At 37.6% G+C, this 27,132-nt stretch overlaps 2 protein-coding genes and 1 non-coding gene across 5 annotated transcripts; all 3 read right to left on the reverse strand.

Moving 5' to 3' along the window:
* Nucleotides 1-8,593: 8,593 nt before the first annotated feature.
* Nucleotides 8,594-10,113, reverse strand: LOC130417141 (uncharacterized). The gene is made up of 4 exons (XM_056742444.1): nucleotides 10,051-10,113; nucleotides 9,634-9,897; nucleotides 9,274-9,522; nucleotides 8,594-9,169 (listed from the first exon to the last, which is right to left on the reverse strand). The coding sequence occupies exons 2-4, from the start codon at nucleotides 9,666-9,668 to the stop codon at nucleotides 8,608-8,610; spliced, it is 846 nt and encodes a 281-aa protein (XP_056598422.1). The 5' UTR covers nucleotides 9,669-9,897; nucleotides 10,051-10,113; the 3' UTR covers nucleotides 8,594-8,607.
* Nucleotides 10,114-15,798: 5,685 nt separating this feature from the next.
* LOC130417142 (U6 spliceosomal RNA) lies at nucleotides 15,799-15,905 on the reverse strand. Its single transcript, XR_008906152.1, has one exon. It is a non-coding gene; the product is annotated as a U6 spliceosomal RNA (small nuclear RNA).
* A 1,551-nt stretch (nucleotides 15,906-17,456) lies between these two features.
* LOC130417140 (embryonic polyadenylate-binding protein-like) lies at nucleotides 17,457-26,135 on the reverse strand. 3 transcript variants are annotated; one of them, XM_056742443.1, is made up of 16 exons: nucleotides 26,057-26,135; nucleotides 24,989-25,195; nucleotides 24,530-24,723; nucleotides 24,280-24,395; nucleotides 23,668-23,807; nucleotides 23,486-23,580; nucleotides 23,270-23,407; nucleotides 23,087-23,182; nucleotides 22,740-23,009; nucleotides 22,581-22,662; nucleotides 22,003-22,122; nucleotides 21,723-21,859; nucleotides 18,355-18,457; nucleotides 18,124-18,254; nucleotides 17,941-18,021; nucleotides 17,457-17,818 (listed from the first exon to the last, which is right to left on the reverse strand). In XM_056742443.1, exons 2-15 carry the CDS (start codon nucleotides 25,179-25,181, stop codon nucleotides 17,959-17,961), a joined length of 1,878 nt encoding a protein of 625 aa, XP_056598421.1. In that variant the 5' UTR covers nucleotides 25,182-25,195; nucleotides 26,057-26,135; the 3' UTR covers nucleotides 17,457-17,818; nucleotides 17,941-17,958. The 3 variants fall into 3 exon arrangements, with proteins under 3 accessions (XP_056598421.1, XP_056598420.1, XP_056598419.1); XM_056742442.1 differs by lacking the exon at nucleotides 26,057-26,135 and adding an exon at nucleotides 25,786-25,885; XM_056742441.1 differs by lacking the exon at nucleotides 26,057-26,135 and adding an exon at nucleotides 25,377-25,643.
* Between the last annotated feature and the right edge of the window lie 997 nt (nucleotides 26,136-27,132).

Consider the following 27,132-nt stretch of genomic DNA (forward strand, 5'->3'; position numbering starts at 1 on the left):
CAACTTTGTTTTTCCTACAACATTTAAAATGCTATTAGATTGTTAATGATAATCTTAAATCCTTAATTTTTATATTTTATTAAGCCTTGTTGTGCAAGCACTGTTGAGCTTGTGCAGAGGCAGCAGCTTTTGCCCGAGGGGAACTGGAATCCCCTGGTTGGGCCTGGGTTCCCTTGAGGTTTTTTTTCTCGATGGGAGTTTTGGGTTTCTCACCACCGTTTGCATATTGTTTTGCACTATCTGCCTGGCCGGGGGGGGGCTGCTTTCGAATTCATACTTGTATTCAATGTGTCTCATTTACAGCTGCCTGGTAACAATGAAAATTGTAAAAAGCGCTATATAAATAAAGTTGAGTTGAGTTGAGAATTGCTTATGTTGCAAATCAAAACCAGTGGCCATTAGAAAAGCCGCTGGGATACTCTGTCCCTTGCCAAAACCAGACTTCTCCCCCTGCACCTTCACTGTCGATAAAACCCAAAGCTTCCGCAAAACCTCACACTACAGGTCAAGAACAAACAGTCGATATAAAACAGCCTAAAAAAACGGTGAAACAATTAATTGATAATAAACCTGACGCAACTACAAACCATTCAATGGTTTGGGTAAGAGCTGGAAACACGGTAAATGTTAGACCGTTAAGAATGTCTGATATGGAAGCAATTTGAAAAAGTTTGCCTTCCCCACAGGAAGCAGGAAAATATGTGTCGATTTTACAGACTCATACAAAATATGCACATTTTACAGGTAGAGATTTCCGAGCGGTGTTGTTAAGAACACTCAAGAAAGATGTTACAAAAGAAATGCTGATTGAAAAATTTCCCGCATTATCAATTGAAAATGATAAAATCACATTTTTATCATTTTGGGTAACTTCTGCAAATGTTGAAATATTTTTTAAACAACTGAGAGTGTTTCTGGATGAACGCTTAGGGAGCCAACAGGACTTATCTTTTGCAGCAGGCACTAAGCAGGCAGCGAAAGAATCAGCTGCTCAATTTTTTGTGCGTTTTAAGAAATCACGGATTGAAGATTCTAAATTGCCATTAAATAATGACATAAAGCCTCTGTTTGTTAACACAATGTTAAATAACATGAATCCTAAACAATTGATCAGAAAAACAACTTCTAACCTGCATGATATGACTTTAGATGCTCTAGGAAAGAGAATCAGGGAACTAGATGCCTCTGGTGGTTTCGCTGTAAAAGTTGAGAATGCTATGTTTACAGGCTATCCAGAAAATAGGAACATTGAACACACTTCTGTAAATCCACAGGTCTATGATCCTAGCCGAAGGAAGAAGTCTGAAATAATTTGCCTTCATTGCGGCAAGAGGGGCCATTACAAACGAGAGTGCAGACAGTTGCGCAAGTTTGTGTCACCTCAGCCGACTTCTGGTCACACACACACACCAGCACACACCACAGCGCAGACATGAGAACACGAGTGCTTCATACCCAACCCAGTGGCACTCAAACCAAGCATCGAGATGCCCTCAGAGGGATGTCAGTTCTGATTTATGTATGTTGACCCTAACATTCTCGAATAATGGGGAGGATTTGCCTTATTTTTTCCTTATGATAAATGGGCAGCCTCAAACCTTTCTGCTTGATACAAGCACAGATGCTTCGTCTATGACTTCTAACAGTTATGAGGGTCCCATAACTAATCAAATTATTCACTCTGTGGGAATTTCCGGAACTGACATTGCCTGTGCTATGACACCTCGACTGGAGGTTAAAGCCGATTGTATTAAACCATTTTTCCTCAAATTCACAATTATTCTAGGTGCTCCATTAAATCTTTTAGGTTGTGATATGATGCATAAATTAGGCATGGATATTAAATTTACTGATCAAAAGGTTGTTTTTTCTTTTCTGTCTAGTTTACAGGCATCCGTCGATCCTTTGCCTACAAGTGGACTGATAGGCGGCTCAAGGGCATCTGCCTCCAGTGGCAGCGTGCATACAGGGGTGGACTCCATGATTAACCCTTTGTTATGGTCTCAGTTCAGGGATGATACTGGTTTCATTGACATGGAACCTTACAGGGCTAAACTTAAAACAAACAAACCTGTCAACATTAAACAATACCCTTTGTCTAAAGATAAGGAAGAAGGTATTAAACATTTGATTTAAAATTTTGTCAAGCAGGGTGTCCTCGAACAATCACCATATAACACACCAATTAATCCTGTTGTGAAAGATGATGGGAAAATTTGGAGATTAACTCAAGATTTAAGAGCAGTCAATCAGTTAATTATACCACTCGCACCAATTGTGCCTGATGTTTTGACTGTTATGAATTCAGTGTCACTTTTGCAACAAGTATTTCACAGTAATAGATTTGTGTGCAGCTTTTTTATCTGTACCTGTACACCCAGATACTCAGCCTTTGTTAGCTTTTACATTTAAAGGACAGCAATATTCGTGGAAACGCCTTGCACAGGGGTATGTAGACTCACCCGTTGTCTTTTCTGCAGCAGTGCACAGAACTTTGGCCAAAATGACTGATCTGCCTTCATCAGTTTGTGTTCTTCAGTTTGCAAGGGATCTTGTGGGTGGTCAGAGGTAAGCGTATCATGGCCCTGAAGCCACAGGCACCGACCCCAGGTTTGGGATAAAGATTGTAAAGTTACAACAGAGAGTAACATGGGATGGAAAACGCTGTGTATATTGTGACAATACGAGGACCATTGATGAACGATCTCTTCCTTCGCTTCTTGGTACAGACTATAAGGAAAGTTATTAAGGGGTAATGAATGTTACCATAAAAAATGTTACATTTCAGGATGAAGGAATTTACTATTGCGCATGGGCTTTAGCAGGAAGTTCAAATTAAAATAGAACCACCAAAAAAGAGTGAAGTAAAATAAATAATTAAGGAACTAAGTGCAAGCCCGATACACAGCTGCTCAAATAAGTAAGAAGAAGCATCGCAGGATATTGATTTTTTCATGAGTTCTAATCTCGACCAAGAAACAAAAGAAGTAAGAGTTGCAAAAGCTAAATGTGGTGGTAACTACGCATGTGCCTTAGCCTTATTGCAGAGAGGAGTATTGGAAGATGAGGTTAGAGGAGATTCTTGGGTATGTCTACAGCTCCACTCAATGTGGAGAACGCAAGAGCTTACAGCAGACATGCTATTAAATGATGATGGTGACTGCGAGATGCCAAAACAAATGTCTTTAATAGTACAAATGACTCTGAAGGAAGACCACCAACATCCATAATGCGAGACTATAACTGTTCGTACACAGGAGAACCTTTTCAAGGTCCTGCATTTTATGTACAGTTGAAAGAAAAAGTATGTGAACCCTTTGGGCTTACTTGGATTTCTTCATAAATTGGTCATAAAATGTGTTCTGATCTCATTCACAACAATAGAGAAACACAGTCTGCTTAAACTAATACTGCACAAACATTATACGTTTTCATGTTTTTATTGAACACAACATGTAAACATTCATAGTGCAGGGTGGAAAAAGTATGTGAACCTTTGGGTTTAATAACTGGTTGACCCTCCTTTGGCAGCAATAACCTCAACCAAACGTTTCCTATAGTTGCAGATCAGACCTAAATAACGGTCAGGAGAAATTTTGGACCATTCCTCTTCACAAAAGTGTTTCAGTTCAGCAATACTCTTGGGATGTCTGGTGTGAATCGCTCTCTTGAGGTCATGCCACAGCATCTCAATCGAGTTGAGGTCAGGACTCTGACTGGGCCACTCCAGAAGGCGTATTTTCTTCTGTTGAAGCCATTCTGTTGTTGATTTACTTCTATGCTTTGGGTCGTTGTCCTGTTGCATCGTCCATCCTCTGTTAAGCTTCAGTTGGCGGACAGATGGTCTTAAGTTTTCCTGCAAAATGTCTTGATAAACTTTGGAATTCCTTTTTCCATCGATGACAGTAATCCGTCCAGGGCCTGAGGCAGCAAAGCAGCCCCAAACAATGATGCCCCCTCCACCATATTTCACAGTTTGGATGAGGTTTTGATGTTGGTGTGCTGTGCCTTTTGTTCTCCACACATAGCGTTGTGTGTTCTTTCCAAACAACTCAATTTTGGTTTCATCTGTCCACAGAATGTTTTGCCAGTAGTGCTGTGGAACATCCAGGTGCTCTTTTGCAAACTTCAAACGTGCTGCAATGATTTTTTTGGACAGCAGTGGCTTCCTCCGTGGTGTCCTCCCATGAAGTCCATTCTTGTTTAATGTTTTCCTTATTGTAGATTTGTCAACAAAAATGTTAGCATGTGCCTGAGATGTGTTTAGCTGACACTCTAGGATTCTTCTTCACCTCATTGAGCATTCTGCGCTGTGCTCTTGCAGTCATCTTTACAGGACGACCACGCCTAGGGAGTGTAGCAACAGTGCTGAACTTTCTCCATTTGTAGACAATCTGTCTTACCGTGGACACATGGACATCAAGGCTTTTAGATATACTTTTGTAGCCCTTTCCAGCTTTATGTAAGTCAACAATTCTTGATCGTAGGTCTTCTGAGAGCTCTTTTGTGCGAGGCATGGTTCACATCAGACAACGCTTCTTTAGAACAGCAAACTCAAAACTGATGTCTGTTTTTTATTGGACAGGCCAGCTTTAATCAACACATCCAATCTCATCACATTGATTGGACCCCAGGTTGGCTGACTCCTGGCTCCAATTAGCTCTTGGAGAAGTCATTAGCCTAGGGTTTCACATACTTTTTCCACCCTGGACTATGAATGTTTACATGTTGTGTTCAATAAAAACATGAAAACGTATAATGTTTGTGTGGTATTAGTTTAAGCAGACTGTGTTTCTCTATTGTTGTGATTTAGATGAAGATCAGAACACATTTAATGACCAATTTATGAAGAAATCCAAGTAAGCCCAAAGGGTTCACATACTTTTTCTTTCAACTGTATATGCTCATCCCGCAGAATTATGTGTATGTTCCAAATCAGGCAGTCATATAGTAGGAATGTCCGATTGTAGAAATGTAATTACTCTTTCTCAATCAAATAACGGACGTCATAATTGCACCATACAATATCTCAACAAAACTACTGAGGGATTTGAACGTCTATTCTCACACTTAGATAGTGCACCAGGAATGGTGTGGGTTTGTGGTGAAACTGCATATTACCATTTAGATGCAGGAGAATGGAAAGGTTGTTGTTATGCTGCTATTTTGTCCACAGGAACTAGCATAATGGAAAAGAAAAAAAATAGAAATCTGGCCACATCTTTGAATAGACAAAAAAGGGAAACTGCCTAAGTATTATGCAGGCCACACGATTAGTGATCCATGGACTACTCCTTGGGAAAACGTGGGATGGTCCATAGCAGGTTTCTTTACAGGAACTGGTACCACTGTTGCTTTAAACAAAATCAATGGTCTTGCATGGCAAGTTCTTTCACTGGAAAATGACACAGCACAAGCTTTAAACTTAATCTCTATCGAATTAAAGAAAATGAGAGTTGTCGTTGTGCAACATAGAATTGCTTTGGCCAATTAACAGCAGAGAAAGGAGGAGTGTGCAAAATGCTAGGGGTATCTTGTTGTTTTTCAATTCCAGATTATTCAGATAATGTCACTGACGTTGTAAAGCACATGAGAGAATCAGTTTGTGAACCCACAACGGTAGATGCAACATGGTTTCAATGGTTGGACAGCCTACGGGGAATGGGGATATTGGATAACCAGTACAGTAATTAATCACTTAATTGAGATTGGCACGGTAGATGATGAAGAGTAGATATAATTATGTTTATGTTTTTATTGGGGATGATTTGTTTTGTTATGTTTTTATTACAAATCAGTCTGACTGATCTGTTATCTCAAAGAACAGCTTGCAAACCAGACAACCACACAAAAATACGCAAATGCAACTATACTTTTATTATTTTGTATTAACACCTTTTTCTATTCTATATTTTGTTCTTTAAAGGGACACAGTACTGCTTGTAAGACCGTTGGTCTGAAAGTGGCCATTGTGAGATCTGGATTTCGTCCGTGTCCTCTACAAATATTGCATCTGTGTATAATACAATATTCATTTATCATATGTATTCATTCATATTAGTATTAGCTTCTATTCATATAATATGTGCCTTACTTTCCTGTTGTTTAACCTCATTGGGAGTTGTATTGTGTCTTATGCTGATCTGAGTATCTGTTGGTCTCCATCTCAAGGTTCCTAATGATGTCAAGGGACAATTGTTTTGATACTGTAATGTTGAAGGTATAAAGACACATATCGAATACATATTTTGTGATATCATATCTGATTGTTCTCAGGAGGAGTAAGAATAAACAGAAGGTCTGGTGATTTTCCATGACCAATGTTACCTCCTGTTTTAACCATATAAATATTAGTCCTTAATACAATAAACTTGGGACTCTGATTGAACTACACTCCTGTGTCTGTGTTTCATTCTTGGTCTCCCGGATCGATCCTGAAACTCTGTGCGTTCCGTCGACTAGACTCTTCAACCTTAGAATAATACTTAGACAAGGGGACATAAGAAAAATAACATTCTAACAACGTGGCATTGAAATCCATGTTCTGTAAGGCACGGAGAAGAACAGAAGACACAGCACCGTAAAAAAAACACATACACCAGTATGATCTATCTATACATCATCAATACATCAAGCACTGCACAGATAAGAGGAAGAAATATGTGGATTCAAAGGGTCAAAAAAGGTCAGAGAGGCACCTGAAACTCATGATTTAGTGTACTTTATGACGAAGTTCAAGGTGCAGGTAACAGCAGGGAGTCAAAGCGCCCTGTGCGGGTGTGAGGGACAGACATGAAAGGTCAAGGGCTTCACACCAGCACAGGGCACTTTGATACCCTGCTATTACCTGCACCTTGAACTTCGTCATAAAGTACAATTCATCATGAGTTTCAGTACAGCACACTTGACAATGGTAGTGCTAGTCACAGAGAGAAAGAACTTGGCACAAAGAGAAAAACTTACTGTAAGTGGTTTTACTCTAGTAAGGTCAAATGACACACAGTCATAACCACAGTCACTTGCCGTTGTTTTAATACAGTAACAGTACTTTAACCATGAAATGGGAAGTAAACCCACAACGGAAGTAATAAACACAACAACGACGCATCGAACTACTTTTACAATGCCACTGAAAATCTCTTAACCAAAATAACTTTACTTATTTAATCCGCAAACTATTTACATCTTAAAACTTACGACACGACATTTTCACGGCATGCGTTGCTTACAGTACGTACAATTACTAAATCACACAGAAGTAAACATTAGATCGCAATTACCTGATGCGTAGAAATGGCGAAGATGAATGTCGAATGTAGATGCAAATAGCAAAGGCAATAATACAACAGGTGATGCTGTCTCAACGAAGCATTGTACAGTCATGAAAACCTTCCCATCCCCTTCGCGACACGCGCAGTCCGTGGGCCCGCCCACACAGCCAATCGGCGTGCACGAGAAATATTGAAACACCAAAATGGACAAATGGCGAGCTGCGCATAAAGTTGAAACATTCCGACCGTCCAATCATGGCCAAGGCGCCGCACCAATCAGCGCGACACACAGATTTGTAAGTGACAAATTGAAACACCAAAATGGACAAATGGCGAACTGCGCATAAAGTTGGAACATCCCGACCGTCCAATCACGGCCAAGGCGTGGCGCACAGATTTGTAAGTGACAAATTGAAACACCAAAATGGACAAATGGTGAGCTGCGCATCAAGTTGGAACATCCCTACGGACCAATCACGGGCCGAGGTGCAGCACGAATCAGCGCGCCCAGAAATTGGAACATTTGGAACAGAATTGGAACAGAATTGGATCAGAAGATCGGCTCGGCGGATGGTGATGGATCTTCTCCTCGGCCCCCCTGTGCCCCCTGACACCCTTGACGGGCCCTGTGGCACTGAGCCCCAGTGGGTTGGGCCCCTGGTCCCAATTGGGACCTCCATGGGGTTGTGGGTGTTGGTAGTTCCTGGGATTAGGAAATTCTCAAAATATGGAACGCACCAGGAGGCGGGACAGCAAGGCACTTGAGCTCTGCATGTTAATCAGCCATGTGCTTGTGTTCTTTTTTTTATGTTCTCTTGGTTCAAATAAGCTAAATGTTTTAATAAAATGTATTTTCTGCTATCTATTTCAGTGTTCTTTGTGTATTTGCACACATTTTGCCATAAATATGCACAAGTGTTTATATGTTATAAATGTTAACTCGAGAGGCCATTTATTCATTTTGCCAAAATGCTTTCTGAACTTCATATCTGTGAAGTAAATGTTTATGGCAGTGTAAGTGGTTTATTTCATCCTTACATGCAAAATCATTTAATCTATGCGAACAACAATTTATTGATTTTTATTTTAATTTATAAAGTGCTTTCTTCATATCCTTATTATGTTCTTTTTATGTCTTGGGGTATTGCACAATGCACATTAAATATAAATATTTAATAAAGTAGAAATGTCCACATTAATGAGAAAAGGGCAAGCTTTATTAATATCAAATATATACAGAAAAAAACAATAAAACAAACAAACAAACGATATAACATATAATATGTACATGTCTGTATATATAATTTCAGCGTTGTCTCCTCCTCATCTCCTCTGTCTACTGCTCAAAAGTTTTTCCTGAGGCTTTTGCACAAAAGTGAACCCCTCGAAACTGACTGGTGCCAAACTCTTTAGTCTTTGGGTGGCCACACTTTTTACAAAAATGTTGTTCTGTCTTTTGCCTATTTTTCTTAAAGAAACCTTGTGCTGCAGCTACCTCTGCCGCCTTCCTCCGCCGCCAAGCTGTTCTCGGGACCTTTGGACCAGGAGGTGTAGCAGCAGGTACATCAATATCTGTAGTGTCTGTAGCTTGAAGCAAGTGGGCTGTGTCAGGGAATGTGACGCCCACCTGGACTGGAGGAGGCTGGCCTTGGACCTGTTGTGCTGCAGCAGGCATGACAAAAGCCGCTGAAGAGGGTTGGCCTGGAACACGCTGCACTGCCTGTCCCGATGCATCCGCAGGAATGTTGAACCCGTAGGGTGGGTGCCCATGCGGGACCGGTTCAAGTTCCTTAAACAGCACAGGTGGGAGAGGTTCAGAGGCCACCAAGGTACTGGCAAAGGTCTTAATGCCCTGCTGTAAGACCTTGCTCTCCTGCTTCTTTATCCGTGCACCGTGCCTACGTCCAGAAGAAAAGTATTTAGCACATTACTATTCATAATAGTGCAGAGAAGGGTGGTATATGACAACAAATGTATGTGAACAATTGATTACTGAACCTACCATTGTGAAAGAGTCTGCTGATTTAACTCAAACAGCTGCAGCTTTGTTTCAGCCATGAGTCTGGGGCTGTCCATGACTACATCCCTTATTGTTCTGTATGCATGTAGAATGGAAGACCAACTGTTCACCCTGACACCAGCCACTGTCTGACCAGCAGGGTAAATTCGGCATATAGCCAGACAGACTGTCTCTACAAGACGGCTGGCGTTGGGCCACTGAGCAGGTCCACTGACTTCACCAAGGAAGCAGCTGAGAAATAAAAGAAGACATGTAATGTTACAGTAGAGTAAGTGATGAAAATATCAAAAAAGGGAATTAAATACAAATTCTACAAACTGTCTGGCAAATGTGGACACATACCACTTCAAACTGTCCAACTGCTCCAGGGGTAACATTTGTCTTAGAGTGACTGACTTTGAAGCGCCCCTTCACCAGCCTCTCACGGTGGAGAGCTGGGTAGATGAGAGCTCCCTTGTCATCCTCTGACAGTTTATCCCACAGAGTAACAATCTCATCCGCCTTCTGCTGTGCAATGAAACCCTCATTTCTGAGGTCCACCAGATTGTTGGCCAACCTGATGACGTGATCATAACCAGGTTTGCCATCTGGTCCCAGGCTCTCCATCTGTACATTAAGGAAATTATTACACAAGTGCTACAATGCTTAGATATGCGTTTCAAAGTATGTAAGACTTTGAAACATCTAAAAGTGAGGCAATGAAGTAACTTCTACTTCAAAATGTTAACAATGTTAATGTCTATATGGGAGGTAAATTACCTGGCTCTGAGTGGGTGGCTCATCTATTATGGGCTCGGGCAAGGAAATACACTTGTCCGATCTTAAAACACAAATACACTTGTCAGATGATGTCCATGGGTACATTTGCACAATATTTGCTATTACTGATCCGACAAGTTTAATTAAACCATCAAAATATAAGGAATGTATTGGTTATTGTATTGAATTCATAAAAAAAGGCAAAAAAGGCTAAAGTTTAACTCAAAATGGGTTTTATTTCACTTTCACTAAGTATCTGTCAGAGCTTAGAATTGAATTAGTATAAATGCATAACGACATTTGATTAACACTTTTTAAAATAAATAACAGATAAATACATTTTAGCGAAGACACTGTTATATATATATGCATGCTTTGTTGTACAGTTATACTTTGCAAGAGTGAACAGCGGGGTCTGCCCTGTAAAAAAACAAAGCAAGCATGCATATATATATATATATATATATATATATATATATATATATATATATATATATATATATAAAACAGTGTCGTCGCTAAAATGTATTTATCTGTTATTTATTTTAAAAAGTGTAAAAAGTAAATATATATATACACACACTTAAAGAATGACCACATCAGTTAACAAAAAAACGTTAAGAATATATGCAGATAACATAATGCATTTATTTCAAAACCCCGGTTCGAGGAACATCAAAGATCAAGAGACAACGGCAGCCTTGAGAAAAATAACCATGGTTTTACTACAGCAACTATAGCTATATACCAACTATGTAACTAGGCAGTATTCATGATAATTATGGCAAAAGCACGGTAAATCAACATCAACTTCTAGTCAGGTACAGTACTGGTTATGGTGCTGCGAATCACACGACAATTAAGCAATTGGTAGTAAAATCATGCACTTTACCTCTACAAATCCAACGATTGTCAGCAAATAATGACAATGAAGAAGATAATGTCACAGATGATGAAGATAATGACAACTCCAACAAGCGCTTGATTGCTAAAAAGCACTTATAGGTAATGACGCTGATTTGAACTAGAACCGCTACGTATCTACGTCACTAGACAGTCTACATTTCGCTGGGACTACTGCGAAAACTTCACACTCCTCCCCCAAACTCTGTCGCTCATTCGTGCTGCGTGTGTATCATGTCTAGAACCTGTGTTCTGCGTTGTGAAACTAATTCCATTTTATTTCAACTACGAAAGGAAGAACTTCTGAGGGAACAATGCTTACAATTAATTTTTCATCAACGATACAAAAGGAGTATAACCCCAGGGTTTTATTGTGCGCGCGTCATTTCACCAAAGATTATTTCAATAATATTGGCGCGTTCACTGCAGGATATGTTAAACGACTACCCTTGAAAGATTGGGAATGCGAACTTTATTTGGACCTGTTAGCTCCACTGAATTACAACCTGTAAGCGTGACTATTGATTTTTGTCTTAACTTCAAGAAATATTTGTGTGTACCCTATGTCTGTGTTTAGCTAATGCATATAACGCAATCATTAGCATGTACCGTTATTTCTTGGGTGTTGCAGTTTGTTTATCTTGCTATTAACTCGGCTAATTTAATTGTTCAATCTATTAACACTCAAAGTATTTATTTCAAGAACAGAGTCGAGTACTATCTGTATTGTATTAACATCTTAAAATACGAACACCGTACACTGTATGCCGTCTCAACTAGTCCATGTATAATACTGTTACAAGAGAATTGTAAATGTCCGTTTTCTTACTGGCATCTGCAGAAGGGTCGATAAATTTTCTAAATACTTTCAACGTTTATGAATTTAATATAATGTTTTATGAAATTGATGAGCAAAAGCACAACATGCATGTTGTCACACTGGGAGTTTAAAATGACAAGAGTTGTCACTTGCCACCGTGGTGGAGTTTGTTGTGGATTAGCGTCTTCTGATGCTTCTTCGTCAGACTCGGGCTAAAACTGGTAATGTAAAATCGCCGGCATCTCTAGCTACACATATAATATATTTGACATCCAACCACCTCTAAACAGCAATCCTGTAATGATGGTAGGCTTACCATTTGGCAACATGATGAACGCGTTTGACAAATCACAACAGACTACACCATCTGTCCAATCACATGACAAAAGGCTAGCGGATAGAAGGGGACTAGACGGATGAAACGCGGAACCAAACTTTTGAGAGTCAGACAAGAAGTATGGTAAGAATAATTGCCTATTACAACATAATAGTGTTTTTACACCTTGTATATGTACATAAACTTGTTGTTGGACGCTCCTTAAACAACTATGACTAAACATAAAAACTGTTATTGGTTGTTTAGGTAGCATCAAACATGAATTAAGAATCGGGGCTAAGTAAACGTTTGCCATGGGCTATTTCTAGAAATTCTGTTATTGTTCTTTAGTGTGAACTTTATGTTAACATTTCTTTAGTGAAATAATTTTACTCAGGGCAGGACTTCATAAAAATAAACCTTAATTTTCAAAAATCTTATTTTTCCAAATGTTTCAGCTTTTTCCAGATTCTGCAAGAGGTATGTAAACTTTTGAGCACAACAGTATGGAAATAGTGTATTATTAATAATGTTAACTACAATTAGCCAATAAAAGCTGATGCAAAGAACATAGTAAATTAACAAATAAACACAACCTTTCGAATTAAAATCTTGATTTCTTTATGTCTGTATTCTTATAATAGTGTATTATTTGGTTCATGTCTTAAACGAAATTGAAGCGCATGTCAGCCAGTTTGAACGTTCCACTCTGGAAGTCAACTCTGCTAGCTGACTGGTAAAAAATAAAAACATTTATCGGCCATTTTGTTCTAAAACAATGTAATCATGGACCTCAGAAATGTTTTTAAAAAAAGCCCAAACAAGCAAGATGTTCGCCAAATACCAGCGAGTGCCACCGATTGATCTAGGTGATGAAGAGCCTTACATGTGACCATTAGCGGCTGTGGAAATATTCGTCCATTTAGCTCTTCAATTTGTATTTCTCTTCCGTTGAGGTGCTGTATCCGCTGTGAGTGAGTTACACCCATTGTTTACATGGTTTTAAATTAAACTATTTTTGTTAAATCTCATCCCTAACGAAAATTACTTGTCGGTGTATTGATAATGGCAAAACCATCGTGTAACTATGGATTTAAAAGACATGTTTTTCGTGGTAAATTTTCGTGAAGGAGGTGATCTATTTCTTGGTAATGTCCCATTGTTCACAATTTTTTATGAATTTTACAGATTTTGTTCTTTTTACTAAATCTAGGTAACATATATATTGTAATATATGGATAATACCATGTTTGGTTTGGAGGTAATATTTTCTGTTTTATTTCCCGTTTATGATTACAGGCGATTTACAACAAAATATATTTAGATATAAGTGAGCACCCTCACTATTTTATAAAGGACCCTCGGTGATTTAGTTCTGGAACCGGGCCTGATGTGTTGCCATAAGCCCATAGAGCTCTACCGAGGTCTTTGAAATTAGCTGAATTAATCATCTCTTAAATGTATTCATTATATTCAACATCTTAATAGGAGACAATGTTACGAGTTGTATGTTTGTCTGTCTGGACTGTAGCTATTAAGAAAACGTTTGTTAAACGGAGGAGGTGGGTGGAGTTATCGTGAAACATTTGATCAAACAGCCAATAAAAGGTTAGCAATGTTTCAATTTGGAACAATGTGTTGTCCTCTGATTGGCTGATATGTTTCAGCACCCACCCCTTACGGTCTCTGCATTACTGGAAAGTATTACAGTAGTGTTTTTTGTATAAAACATCGTTGCAGATATCACAGATTCCAGGACCTTCTGGCACGCTAAATCAAAACCTTAACGGAGCACACTGTTTGGCTTCTTGTGGCAAATATTATTTTAAACAATACTTCCTTAAACTAAACTTCCTTAATGCGCTGTGTCGTCACACATTATGTTTGCTTCCAGGACTATTATAAAACAAAAAACTCCAGTAGCCTTATGAATCACGAAAATGTTTATCAAACAGCCAATGAAACGATAGCCGTTTTGAACAATGTTTCAATTTGGAACAATGTGCTGGCCTCTGATTGGCCTCTGATTGGCTGATGTGTTGTGAACGTGAAAAAGAGCACCGTCACGTTCTGCATTGCCGATTCCTAAAAACTTCTTGCAAGCTTTTAGTACAAAACATAATTTCTTTGGCCTCCCGCAGCAAATGGTACACTACACAATATTGTTTTACACTCGATGTGGCTATATGTTATTCTTAATCAGAACAACGACTAAAAGATCCAAGAGATGACTATGCTATATGTAACAACCACAAACCATCGTGAAGATGATTATAAATAGAGTTTGAAATAACGCAGAATAATAATTATTGCACACAGAAAGTATTGAAAACGTGACTTTGAAGCGCTATTTACAAATATTTTATTCAGCTATTTATAAAAACAATAAAACTGTCAAGATCTGCATGAAACAATGTACGGAGTTTGAAAGTGTTTGTTATTTTAAAGCCAAAAACTGGTAACGTTGGATTAGTTGATCATGATGTGGCATTTAATTGACTTGACTCGGGAACAAACAGTTGGCACAGGCTCTGTGCAGGCTGAACCTCAGGCTTTGCATTTTGCTGCCTCCTAAAATAAAAAAGACCACATATATTATACTATCATGTTTACAAAGATATATCTCTATTTTACATGTTTGTAATTGTTATTAAATCGCACACATCGTTTTAATCACAGGACAGTAATCTAATGTTGTAGCGCCATCTGCCGACCATTGTAATCTTTACGCAGTTATATCGAGATTTTTAAAGCGTTTAAACAACTCAAACAGGTTCTCCTGATTTGATTTGTTCAACAGGTTCTCCTGATTTGATTTGTTCAAGAGAAATCATTTAAAAGTCCTTCAATAAATATACTAAGTCGGACATCGTGAGCGTTCAAGACCTTAATGGATAACTTTGTTTATGCACCAGGGGGCGCCATAGGATCACATATTATGTTGAACCCATTAAATAGTCCTGCAGAATTATTATAAAAGGCAAAGTTGTTTAAATTGTTTTTTTTTTTTAAGGGGAAATGGCAAGTTTACTGGTCAAGTGTACTTTGCACATACACACATAAATAGTTGAGAATTATAAGAGCTCTGGAATTTGCAAATGTACAATATACATCAAAATAGATAATAATAATAATCCTCAGGACTGTGCAAAAATTGTGCATTAAAATCTCTTTGTAGAAATATTCTTTATTACAAAAACAATTTCAACTCGCCGCTTAATTTGTATGGATAAAATATGAGAAGAATGTTCTTTTAAAGAGATAAAAATCTTAAAGTGAGAATTTTAAATTGTGGTTTACAAAACACACAAAGCTTAAATAACCCTTACAAAGCCCATGTATTGAGAATTTGCATATGTACAATATACATCAAAATAGATAATAATAATAATCCACAGGTCTGTGCAAAAAACGTTAGTGGATTTAGATCTCTTCAAATAAATATTCTGGGTTACCAATACAAGTAAAGAGCTTTTATGGCATGAAGTTATTATTACAAAAACAGTTTCAACTCGCAGCTTAACTTGTATTGACTCCAGAATGTTCTTTTAAAGAGATAAAAACCTAAAGGTGAGAATTTAAAGTTATGGTTCAACACACAGTCCTAAAATAATGAAAAAATAACCCTCCTTAAGCCTTAGAAATGTGCAAAGCTGATTTATTTTGATGAATTTGATTAAAATTATGAATTAAACTATAAATAAAGGACAAAAATGAGGAACGCTTCACGAATTTGCGTGTCATCCTTGCGCAGGGGCCATGCTAATCTTCTCTGTATCGTTCCAATTTTAGTATATGTGCTGCCGAAGCAAGCACGAACAAGCAGTTGAGACGCTGGATATTTATACCAACGTCCTCCCGCAAGTCTTCTAATAGATGGTATGTGGACAAACCATATGTACTGGTCTTTGGCTGGCACATCCCTGATACAAACCGGTACATTTGCTATAACATTACAAATTCAAGCATCACATAAATGATTAAACCAATAAAAACAACATATTTCGTGTAAACTACATCTATCTACCCAAGAACAGACAAACATGCAAATCTGAGGGCCCAAAAAACAAACAGGATTGGCTCACAGTGGTGACGTCCCGAAGCTTTGTGATTCGCCCCCTTCCCCCGGAACAGACGTTCGTCAACCTCCCCACACCCAAACTGGTTTCGTCACTAGTACGAGAACATTCCACAAGGCCAGGCGCTCAATGTCTGAGTCGGGGGGGGGTGGCTTGGGGGTTGTTGAAAAGAAAGCGATCTATGCTTCCTCTTTGTCTCCATCCACCCGCTTCTTAAAAAAACAAATATGTTGACAGTCATATTTTAGTACAGAATTTACTTCATAACCAGATCCAAGACTAATATATAATGTGATAAAGTGATGAGACTTTGCCCTATCACAGTTTCTATATACATTTGGAGATAATCTTTATTGAAGTATTTATTCAGCTATTATTCATTTTTTTATTTTCATGGCTGATAGTGAGATTTAGATTCGCACAAAAAAAAAAGATTAACATTGGATTAACGTGTTAAAGATTTAATGAAGCGGTGCAAAACCTAATAACATTTTTGTCAGGCTATTTTTAACATGGTTATTTTATGTTCACGTAATAAAATTGATAAACGGGTGGTTTCCCGGACAGGGATTAGAACTTTCCTAGACTAAAATAAGTGTAAGAGCTGTCCAAACTGAAAACTGCTGACATATCTCAAAATACATCAGTGCCTTTGTGCCATCTCAAAAAGCACACAAGTTATGTTTTTTATAGGGCATGTAAGTTAAAAGTACTTACATTTTCTGATTAAACTAAGGCCTAGTCCTGGTTTAAAATAATCACGGTCCGGGAAACCAACCCAAAATGTCTGTAAACCTGTAATGCCTCTGGCTACCACTAGAGGCTCTCGAACACAAGTAATGCTGTCCCCGGACCAAAGGCTATAAAGAGGCAGTTTTTAAGTGCATTATACTTTCTGCAAGTTAACTGGCATCCCAATAACATTTTCTTATTCAGACTGGCAGCTAAAAAGCATAAAACGGAATAAGGCTCAACCAGAAAATGTTATTATCCCCAATTTAATAAATCTAACACTTCTTTTACAGGATTCAAATGACATTAGGGGTGACGCGTGTTCACTTTACCTGATGAAAAACAGGAGCTTGTGAATTGAGACCCTGCTACACATTACAGACTCCTGCTGATCTCCTGTCAGCCCAATATTAGCTGTGCGAACAGAGAAAAATAAACATTAAAACAAAAAAATAACAGGCATCAACAACTCACATAGTGTTTGAGATTCTGTACTTACCAAGTACAAATGATGAGTAAGATAAAACAACACTCACAAACACCCTTTTCATCCATTTATTGGGTAAAAACAATATTAAACATGGTAGAAGTGCAATGTGTTCTTGAGGTGTATGTCACAAAGATAAAATTGATCAAAAATAAGAGTCTGAAACCACATTTGCATGTACACCAAGCCAGAATAATATTTATTGGAGAGAAATTTCAACTAATCTTTTTGCTTTTTCATCTTTTTTCCATTTTTTTCCATTTTTCATTTTTATAAACAAAATCAGAATAAACTTAACATTTTGGGGAGCAAAATGGCATTTGCTTTGTCAAAATTACACATTGAATAACATGACTCTGAAGTGCTATTTTCAACTCTTTTCCTTCATCCCCGTTTTTGAAAAAACCTCCATGGAACTCCAGCGTGCATGCCTACAAAAAACAAAACGATTGACATGTGAACTCGCAATATGCTAAAAATTTTTATTTTGCTTGAATATAACCTAATTCTTATCCAGAAGACTAGTTGTGCATGTTTGTGGGATATAACTGGCCTGCCTCAGGTAGCTTCTTCACTTCTTCGTTGTTATCTCCTTGTCCTGATGAGCCTGAAGAACCGCTACTGCCTCTTCAACCTAAAAGTTCAAATTAACACACCGGCATAATATAACTTTAGATCTTTGCTCACTATTAATCATATTATGGACACTGATGGTTATTCATTTAAGTGTGCAAACCTTAGAGTGCAGAGACTCTGGAGACTCAAGCATGTGCAGTAACTCAGAGTTGTCAATCTCCAACAGCATACCTGTGATCTTCCCCGCAAGGCTGGGATGCATAGCCTGTATCAGGGGGTACAACCGTTCACCTGTATAGGATGCAAAGATGTCCGGCATATAAAGAACATGACAAAGTTGTTTTTTGCTGTTAATCATTTCCTTTCCCTCAAATGTGCATGTGTGTAATACCCAGTAGTTGCTTCTGTTCTTTTAAGGGTGCAGCTGCCAGCATTGAGGCTGTAAGAGGCTCCTGACCCCTCACATGAACCGCAGGTTCTGTATTATGTGCCACCTAAATGAAACAATGAGGTATGCTGAAACAAATACCGAGAGCATATAGGAACTTAAAGTTAAGCTTTCAGTTTAGCCATCAGGGGGCGCTATAATGTCAGATATGATCTTGAACCAATTTAATAGTGTAATGGAACTATTGTAACATGCCAAGCTCCTTAAAAAAAAGATAAAAGACAAGTTTACTGGCCAAGTGTATTTCGCACATATATAAATGTATTTTTTAAGGTTTGAAAAACCTCTGGAAACTTTGTTTAATTCTTCTAAGAAATATTCTGGGTTCCAAACAAGTCAGCTTTTCTGGTATTAAGTCAATTATTACAAAAACAAATTCAAATTGCTGCTAAACAAAAGACATTAGAAACCCACTTGAACCCGTTATAATTTCAAATTTTGTCCACACTGGATGCGGCGCAATGTGACAAACCCATTGAGACAAGCAGGTTGTCTTGTTGCGTCACGTCCGGTGTAGACACGGTGTTTTAAAATCTGAAACAGTGGGGGTGTTGAAAAGAAAGCAGTCTATGCTTTTCTGTGTCTCCGTCCAGTAGCTCATAAAAAAACAAAATCAATGTTTACAGACACAAATCGGGACACAAATGACTTCAAAAACAGAACAAAGACAAAGATTATTTCAAAAAGTAATCATTTTGGATTTCACTCGTGAGAGACTATTACTTAAGATGCCAAAGCATTCAAAATATCTGAAACATGAGTGCCGAGAAAAGGAAGCTTAGCAGCCACAGATGAAAGCATAGCTTGCCCGATTAACCTCTTTCATCAAATAAACAAAAGCAAGTGTTCATCATCTAATGTTTCATGACAACTCACTGCATAGTCGGAAATTAACTTTAAAAATTAAGTTTAGAAAAAAAAGATTTTAATGTTATTTTATTATTTTAACAAATTGGTAAGAAATTCAAAGAATAGGTGCAAATCTAATTCGTAGTTTTATTATGGCCATAATTTGTCCTTAAATGTGTTTTAGCTAGAATGCCTCCGTCTACCACTAGGGTCTCTCAAACAGTAACTATGGCCTCGGATGGTAAAAAGACAGTTTTGATGTACATTATTACTTACTGCAATTTGACTGGTATCTAGTGTTGTAATGAAATAAAGTACAAACACTCCCAAAACATACTGGAGTCTTTATATTTATGCAGATTCTTTTTAATCCAAGTTGTTCTTTTAGAGGAATAATATTGGGGGTGGGACGGAACTATACTTTTATAAGGTTTTAAATTATAAAGTAAAGATGTGGTTTCTGAACTTGTGTTTTGATAGTTTAGCAATTTGGCAACATCATGTCCCAGAAGAAAGTACTGAGCTTGAGATAAAGCTTTTTCAAAGTTGTCAACTTCTATGTAAGCACCATTTTTTTGCTTTTCTTGCATAAGCGTATGCCAAATGAATAGATGTAAATGTATTTTTTTTCAATCTTTACGCTAATTTTTTTATTTATTTATTTTTATTAACAACATTTGCTTCAACTTTACTTTAAATACTTAAGTATATTTAATATAAAAACGAAACTTAACCCTCATATGGTCCTCGTTTCACCGTATGACCCAACAATTGATGAAGTAATTGTAAAAAATATAAACATTTTTAATAATTTACTTCTCATCTATACATTAATTCTGTGTTTTGGGAGATATTAAGTACTTCGGAAACTATTTAACACAACTTTTCTCAACTATATCATTAGCTTGAATGTGAAATATTACACTTTTTATGAAAAAATCCTTAAATGTGACCCTGGACAACAAAACCAGTCTTGTGTGTCAATTTTGCGAAATTGAGATGTTAACATAATCAGAAAGCTAAATAAATAAGATTTCTATTGATGTATGAGTTGTTAGTATAGGATAATATCTGGCTGAGATACAACCGCTTAAAAATCAGGAATCTGAGAGTGCAAAAAATCTAAATATTGAGAAAATCGCCTCTGAAGTTGTCTATCAGGCCCACCGTAGCAGGCCATCCACTCACAAAAATAAAGTTTTTATATATGTAAGGTAGTAAATTTAAAAAATATTACTTAATATCCGAATGACTTTTGGCATAAAACAAAAATCGATAATTTTGACCCTAACAATGTATTTTTGTCTATTACTAAAAATGTTCCAGTGCTACTTAAGACTGCTTTTGTGATCCAGGGTCACAAATGGTTATCAAAATTCAATTTAAGTTTTTTTCTGGACATTGATCTAGGTCTAAGGCGTAGAATTCTGCCATCTGCTGAGTAGAGATAAACCTAAAAAGATCACAGTAATAAAATATTTTCTTTTGACGATCGGAGGGCCATAGAGAGACGTTAATTTTACTGGATGTTGCCAGCTGCATGCATCACAACTTTTGTGATAAATTTTGCAGATTTATGTATATATAAACGTTAGAAAAGAGATTCAAATAAATATTCTTTCCTAGTCAATTTTTTTTCCTTTTTGATGCATTTCGAAATCAGTTTGTAATCTCCCTGGCCCTTGGGGAGGTGTGTGTGCGTGTGCTTTAATACATGGTTAACGAGGACACAAATGTGTGTTGACATGTGTATAACAACGTAAACACATTTCCTGTGTTCCGTATTCTAAATGGACAAAGAAAAACATACTAAATAATGACATTTTAAAAAAAAAAAGGAAAAAATGCCATAGTTTTCTGTGATGGATAGGGTCAGGGAATGGAATAGAATAAGCAGTTTGTACAGTACACATGTTTACATATGTTTAACATTTCTTTTCTACATTGCATATGTGCTCTAGTACCAGGCTTTCATTTATATTGACCTCAAATACCAGATTAATAAAAACTATTTTACATACCTTCAGAACAACTGAATCAAGGCCAGTTTTTTTCATGTGAATAAAGATAGGAATTGCAGAAAGTCATAAAAAATCTTATTCCACCGAGATGAAGGAAACCTTTCTGAACTAAGGACAACTTGATCGGGATCATATTGACGCCAAGCCATATTCTAAAAGGTTACTTTTACTTCTGCCCAAATAATTTACTTCCGCCCAAATAATTTACTTCCTTCAAAGTAATTTTCTGGCAGGATATTTGTACTTTTACTCAGGTATTGCTTTTAGGTACTTTATACAAACACTGGTAGTATCCCCAAAAAATAACCTTCTTAAAATGTATGCTTTAAGCGATCAGTCAGAGCTTTACATTAGCAATCAAAGCTTAGGACTTGTAATAAACACTGCACTGCTTTAATATGATGCAAACTGCATCAGTGGTGACATGCATGTTAATTTTACCTGATGAACGACAGGAGCTGGTGCATGGATGACCTGGTGCACATTACGGACTCCGGCAGAATATTTATACTGACTGACTCCTCTGACTGCAGCTCCTCCTGCAGTTCTCCCACCAGCTGTCTGTGTCCCAATGTTAGCTGTCCAAACAAAGAGACATTAAAAAGACAACGCACAGTTAATCCAAAGACAATATAATTAAAATGAGACAAAATAACAACACGCGTTGGTGCTCAATAATATGAAGACCTTACAAAGAATATGTAAATATACAGATCCTTACCCATTCGTTGGTTGTTGTTAACAATTTGAGGGACCTGAGTGGAGGCCTGGCGGACCGTGCTTATGGTGGTGGAGGGTCTGCGTGGCATTGCTTGTCTCACAAACTCAGCAGGGAATGGAGCTGGTGCGGACAATAACAGAAATGAAAACATCTAGTTGTATTTTAAATGGACACTGAATAAAAAGAACATTACTGAGGGTCTAAAGAATAAACAAACATCATAAAATGGTCTGTTGAAATAAGGTTAACAACAATATTAAGCAATGGCATCGTAACACTTAAAAACGTTCCCCAGAAATGTTTGCTTCCCTACATTCTTCAAGTTATGTTCTTTTGAGTTCAACAGAACAAAGAAATTCATAAAGCAACTATGGTGTCCAAGAACTGTTTAATTACAAGCATTCTTCCAAATATCTTTCTCGGTGTACATCAGAACAAAGAAACGTATACATTTATACATATTTAGAACAACACGAGGCTGAGTAAACAACATAATTTTTATATTTTTTGGGTGAACTGTCCCTTTAAGACACTCACTTCAATTTGTGATTTTAGGTTTCATGTGATGTGACTTTTACCTTGTGTTCTTGGAGCTTGTGCTGGCCAGCGTGGTGCGGGCCGCAGGTTTGGCACAGTATTGTAATAAGAGCGAACCTGATGCTATAAACGCAAAGTTTTACATTAACACAAGAGTGATTAAACAAACACTGCAATAAACACACTCGCATTAACCTAACCTGTGGTACAGAGGTCATGTAGTAACCAGAGCTCTGCTGGTAAGTGTTGGGTATGGCAGGGCCGGGAATGGCTCGAATGCTGGCTAACCTCTGCATGTACTGATTGGTAAGGATGGCCTTTCGCTCTTCTTTTCTTTGGGCGAGTGCCACATATAGCGGTTTGGTGCTAACGATCCGACCATTCATTTCAGTGACTGCCTTCGTGGCCTCTTCAGGAGAAGAAAAACACACAAAGCCAAAGCCCCTGCTGTGCCCCCCATCGGTCATTACCTAGGACATATTCATATTCGTCTTAACATTTATCTTCTGTTGATTATGCTTGTGTATTATAGTCCACTTTACAGTACCTTTGCACTAGTAATTGTTCCATAAGGCGCAAACTCTTTCCTCAACTTCTCATCATCAATGCTGTCATCTAGATTCTTTACATAAAGATTCACCCCCTACAATGAAAGAAACAATGCATACATAACTATTGTTTATTCTGTACGAGTATGTCAAGAATATGGGGAAAAGGCAATAGTGTTTACCTGGTACCGTTGTATGCGCTCCTGCTTTATTTGCTCAAATTTGCGTTTGAGTTCTCCCTGTCTCTCCAGTCTCTTCTGAGCTCTACCCACATACAGCACCCTGCCATTCAAGTCCTTGCCATTCATTTCAGCTACTGCCTAACAGAGCAAAATACTTCATATTCAACAGCACCAGGTTATTCTCACACATACAAGCATAATGTTATATTATCATACCCTTCTGGCATCTTCATGGTTTTCGAAGTTGACGAAACCAAAGCCACGAGAGCGTCCCCTTTCATCAGTCATCACACAAACGCTGAGAGTCTTACCTGTCAATCAGAGGCCGAGTAAATCAATATCCTGTAATAAATCTAATCAAGGTGAGATGTGAAGTAAGTGGTTATATGATCATCTACCAAATTCGCTAAAGATGCTCTTCAACTTCACGGTGTCAACATCTTCACCAAAGTTCTTAATGTAGACGTTGGTGAACTCCATGGCTTTAGCCCCCATCTCTGCCTCACGCTCCTTACGAGACTTAAAATGCCCTACAAAACTGCACATGAAGATTTGTAAGACAAACAGACACAGTAACCAATGTAAAGTTTTAAACACTTATTAGGTTGAGAGTAATGCAATCATATAATAGGAAAATAATAACGCCCTTTAACAACAAATCCAGACAACGGAGCATAAGCAAGGTGTTGCATGAAAGCAGAACAAAAAATATTGTTTATTTACCCTCATGTTATTTCTTCTTTAAAACACAAAATAATATATTTAGAGAAATGTCAAAGTGGTTTTGTGTCCATACAATTGAAGTCAAAAGCCGCCAATGCTATTTGGCTCTCAGGATCCAACAAAATCTTTTGTGTTCTTCAGAAGAAAATCATTCCGTTTTGGAATGACATGAGCATGAGGAAATAAAAGATTTTTTAAATATTTGGATGCACAATCCCTTTTTAAAAAAGCCAAATGTGAAAGAAAAATAAAGAGGTGGTATTCCATTGATAGACTATGATATTTACACTTTACGATCATTCAGAAGCATGCCGTTCATAGTCCCAATAGCTCTGTTGGCTGCTTCCTGAGTCTCAAAGTGCACAAACCCATAACCTTTTGAGCCATTTTCATCACAAACAACCTAGAATGAAAAAAAAACACAACTTCACCATTAAACATAATAGATATATTCCAAAAAAATAGCCTATACAATAAAGTTTTTTTTTTATTCAAATATTTGTCAAGATCACAAATGTTGACGAAAATGGGACATACCTTACATGACAAGATGTTACCAAAAGCAGAAAAAGTGTCATAGAGAGCCTTGTTATCAATAGACTCATCCATGTTCTTGATAAAGATATTTCCCACCCCAGATTTTCTCAGGCCTGGATCTCGCTGCGACCACATGATCCTTATTGGACGACCCTTGATGACTTCATAGTTCATTGTGTCAAGGGCACATTCCGCTATAAAATAATTAAAATACTGTAATTAGTGAGCACTGAAACATTATTGTCAACAGGAGAGATGGAACTCTTCCTGCTGAAATATTAAACTAATTCAATGACTATTGGGACAACATGAAAGGAAGTCAACAGCATCTCTTTCTATATTCTTGATATCTCTGCATACATTAAATTGTAAACATCACTTGAAGAATTATTAAAACAGCCGTTTGTTTTTATACAGTTTTATCCAAAGGCATCAGAACAACCAGGCTTCTTTTCTCACCATCTGCCGGCTGCTGGAAGTTGATATAAGCATATCCAAGGGACCTGCGTGTAATAACATCACGGCAAACACGAATGGACATGATCTGTCCAGCTGGTGAAAACTTCTGGTAGAGCATGGCCTCAGTGACATCTGGATGAAGATCACCTACATACAGAGAGGCCAAAGGGTATGCTGGACCACTGCTGTTCATCCTTCAGAATCACTCTGCAAACAGGATCATGAAAAGACATTATAATCTTAAAACATGACATTTAACCACTATACCCAATTTAAACCAATTAGGGAGGACATTTTGAAGCCAGTAGGCCACTAAAGACAAATCTGACCACAAAAAGATTTTTTTACACCCTGTGTTCCATCTCATATAGAACGGAGTTTTGCATACCAAAACTGGCATAGAACACATCATGCACAGTTGTTGTGATCACATTGCAAAGCCATTAATAACTGATGTAGTCACGTCCTGTATACATAAACACGTTTTAATGCATCACATTTTGCGATCAAACAATAATTCGAAGATCCATTTCACTTAGATAGCCTTCTCTACGCAGTTAAAGATAACAACTCATGAGCCATGCGACATGACCAATTAACTCGAAAGCGTTCATCACAACAATTGCCACAAAAATAAGAAACAAAACCGGAAAGATCACTTCAAATCCTAGCATGCGTCTTTCGTTCAAAAACAAATAAGCACGATGAGGATATGTTACTCCTTGCTGATGTGCTTTAAATTGTGATTTAAGCCCTACAACGGATGTAAGAAAACTCTGCCTAATAACGTTACGTACAGTAACCTGGTGTTATTTGGAGCATATGAGCATATCTTTCAGTGCAGATGTAAGAGGTCTCCACCCCGCAAATTTTGCGTCCATTTAATTATTGCTCGAGAAACACCTGAAATTTGTAACGCGCTCTAGTGCGCACCAATTAAATTTGCATCCGTCATCCGCGCGAGAAAATAGTTCCGTTCAGGGTTGCCTCGTACAACTAGTGCCGCAAATTGTTTAAAAATCTAAAGATTGACGGCTGTTAATTTGATGTAGCACGGTCATTACCTACCTGAAGTATAAGAACAGGCAAATTCCCGACAGGATCGTGTTAGGATAGGTGACAAAAGGCATATAGTTGAGGTCAAAAGTTTACATAGGCCTACACCTTGCAGAATGTGTAAAATGTTGCGAATTTAAGAAAAGTAAGAGGCATTTTTAAAATAATGGTTTGTTTTCAATTAGGTACTGCCTTGAACAAATTATTTTAGATAACAGATGATATTAGTCAACATCAAAAATAATAAATAATTGTACAAAAAAAAGACAGTTCAAAAGTTTACATACACACGTGATTCTTACTACTGTTTGAAGGCAACTGAACAGTTCATGTCAGATTTTATGTTTTGTGACAGCTGTTGACGAGTTTCTTGTTTGGTTTGTTTCTGAGCTATTAAACTCCACTGGACTTTAGAAAAATATTTATTTAGAAAAGACTCTAGAAAATGCACTTTCGCCCTGAAATTACATCTCAAATTACGTAAATTAGACGGCTTGGGTGGGGCATCCGTTAACTCCTCCGCTTCATTTCAAAGTCAAAGCAACATCTTTGATTTTGTTTTTACACGAACAATCAATTCGCAGTGAAAAAACGGAAGCCACGCCCACTAATGTTATCATTGTTGACTGACAGTTGAAGGGGAGGGAGTTAACTCATGCCCCACCCAAGCTATCTTATTTACGTCATTTGAGATGGATAGTCATTTCACGGCGGAAGTGCATTTCAGATCAAGATTCTGAGGGTTTCCCGAGTTTTAAAAAGAGAATTAGACACATTGAAAGCTATTTATCACTGTAAACGATGCAATATTTCATGAAAAAATAAGATATTTGAGCATTAAAAAAAAGACAATTTTGAGCATTGTCATTTTTAATTTCCTTGGGACTTTAAGTAATCGTTATCGTACGTCAGGTCTGTTGTAAGTAATGATTGTTGTTGGTGAATATTTTTGTGTTCCTTTCAACTAAATGAGAAAAAGAAAACGTGTGATGGTAAAAACATGAGATGTAAAGTTTCTCTAGGGAACCCTAGTGGAGCTTGACAACATGTGTTTGCTCTTTTCGGCTCCTGGCCCGATGATAGGTATC

This window comes from Triplophysa dalaica, unplaced genomic scaffold, assembly GCF_015846415.1.
Source record: "Triplophysa dalaica isolate WHDGS20190420 unplaced genomic scaffold, ASM1584641v1 Contig21, whole genome shotgun sequence".
NCBI lineage: Eukaryota > Metazoa > Chordata > Actinopteri > Cypriniformes > Nemacheilidae > Triplophysa > Triplophysa dalaica.

Bases quoted from the DNA above. Each gene is read 5' to 3' on its own strand.
- LOC130417140 (XM_056742443.1), bottom strand. From the start codon at position 25,181: ATGAACAGCAGTGGTCCAGCATACCCTTTGGCCTCTCTGTATGTAGGT. The intron at 23,808-24,279 runs GTAAATATCATA...CTTCATGTGCAG, and splicing joins CTTCTGAATGATCGTAAAGT to TTTTGTAGGGCATTTTAAGT. The intron at 23,010-23,086 runs GTACTGTAAAGT...AATATGTCCTAG, and splicing joins GAACAATTACTAGTGCAAAG to GTAATGACCGATGGGGGGCA.
- LOC130417141 (XM_056742444.1), bottom strand. From the start codon at position 9,668: ATGTTACCCCTGGAGCAGTTGGACAGTTTGAAGTG. The intron at 9,523-9,633 runs GTATGTGTCCAC...TTTATTTCTCAG, and splicing joins CAGTTGGACAGTTTGAAGTG to CTGCTTCCTTGGTGAAGTCA. The intron at 9,170-9,273 runs GTAGGTTCAGTA...TTCTGGACGTAG, and splicing joins CAGCAGACTCTTTCACAATG to GCACGGTGCACGGATAAAGA.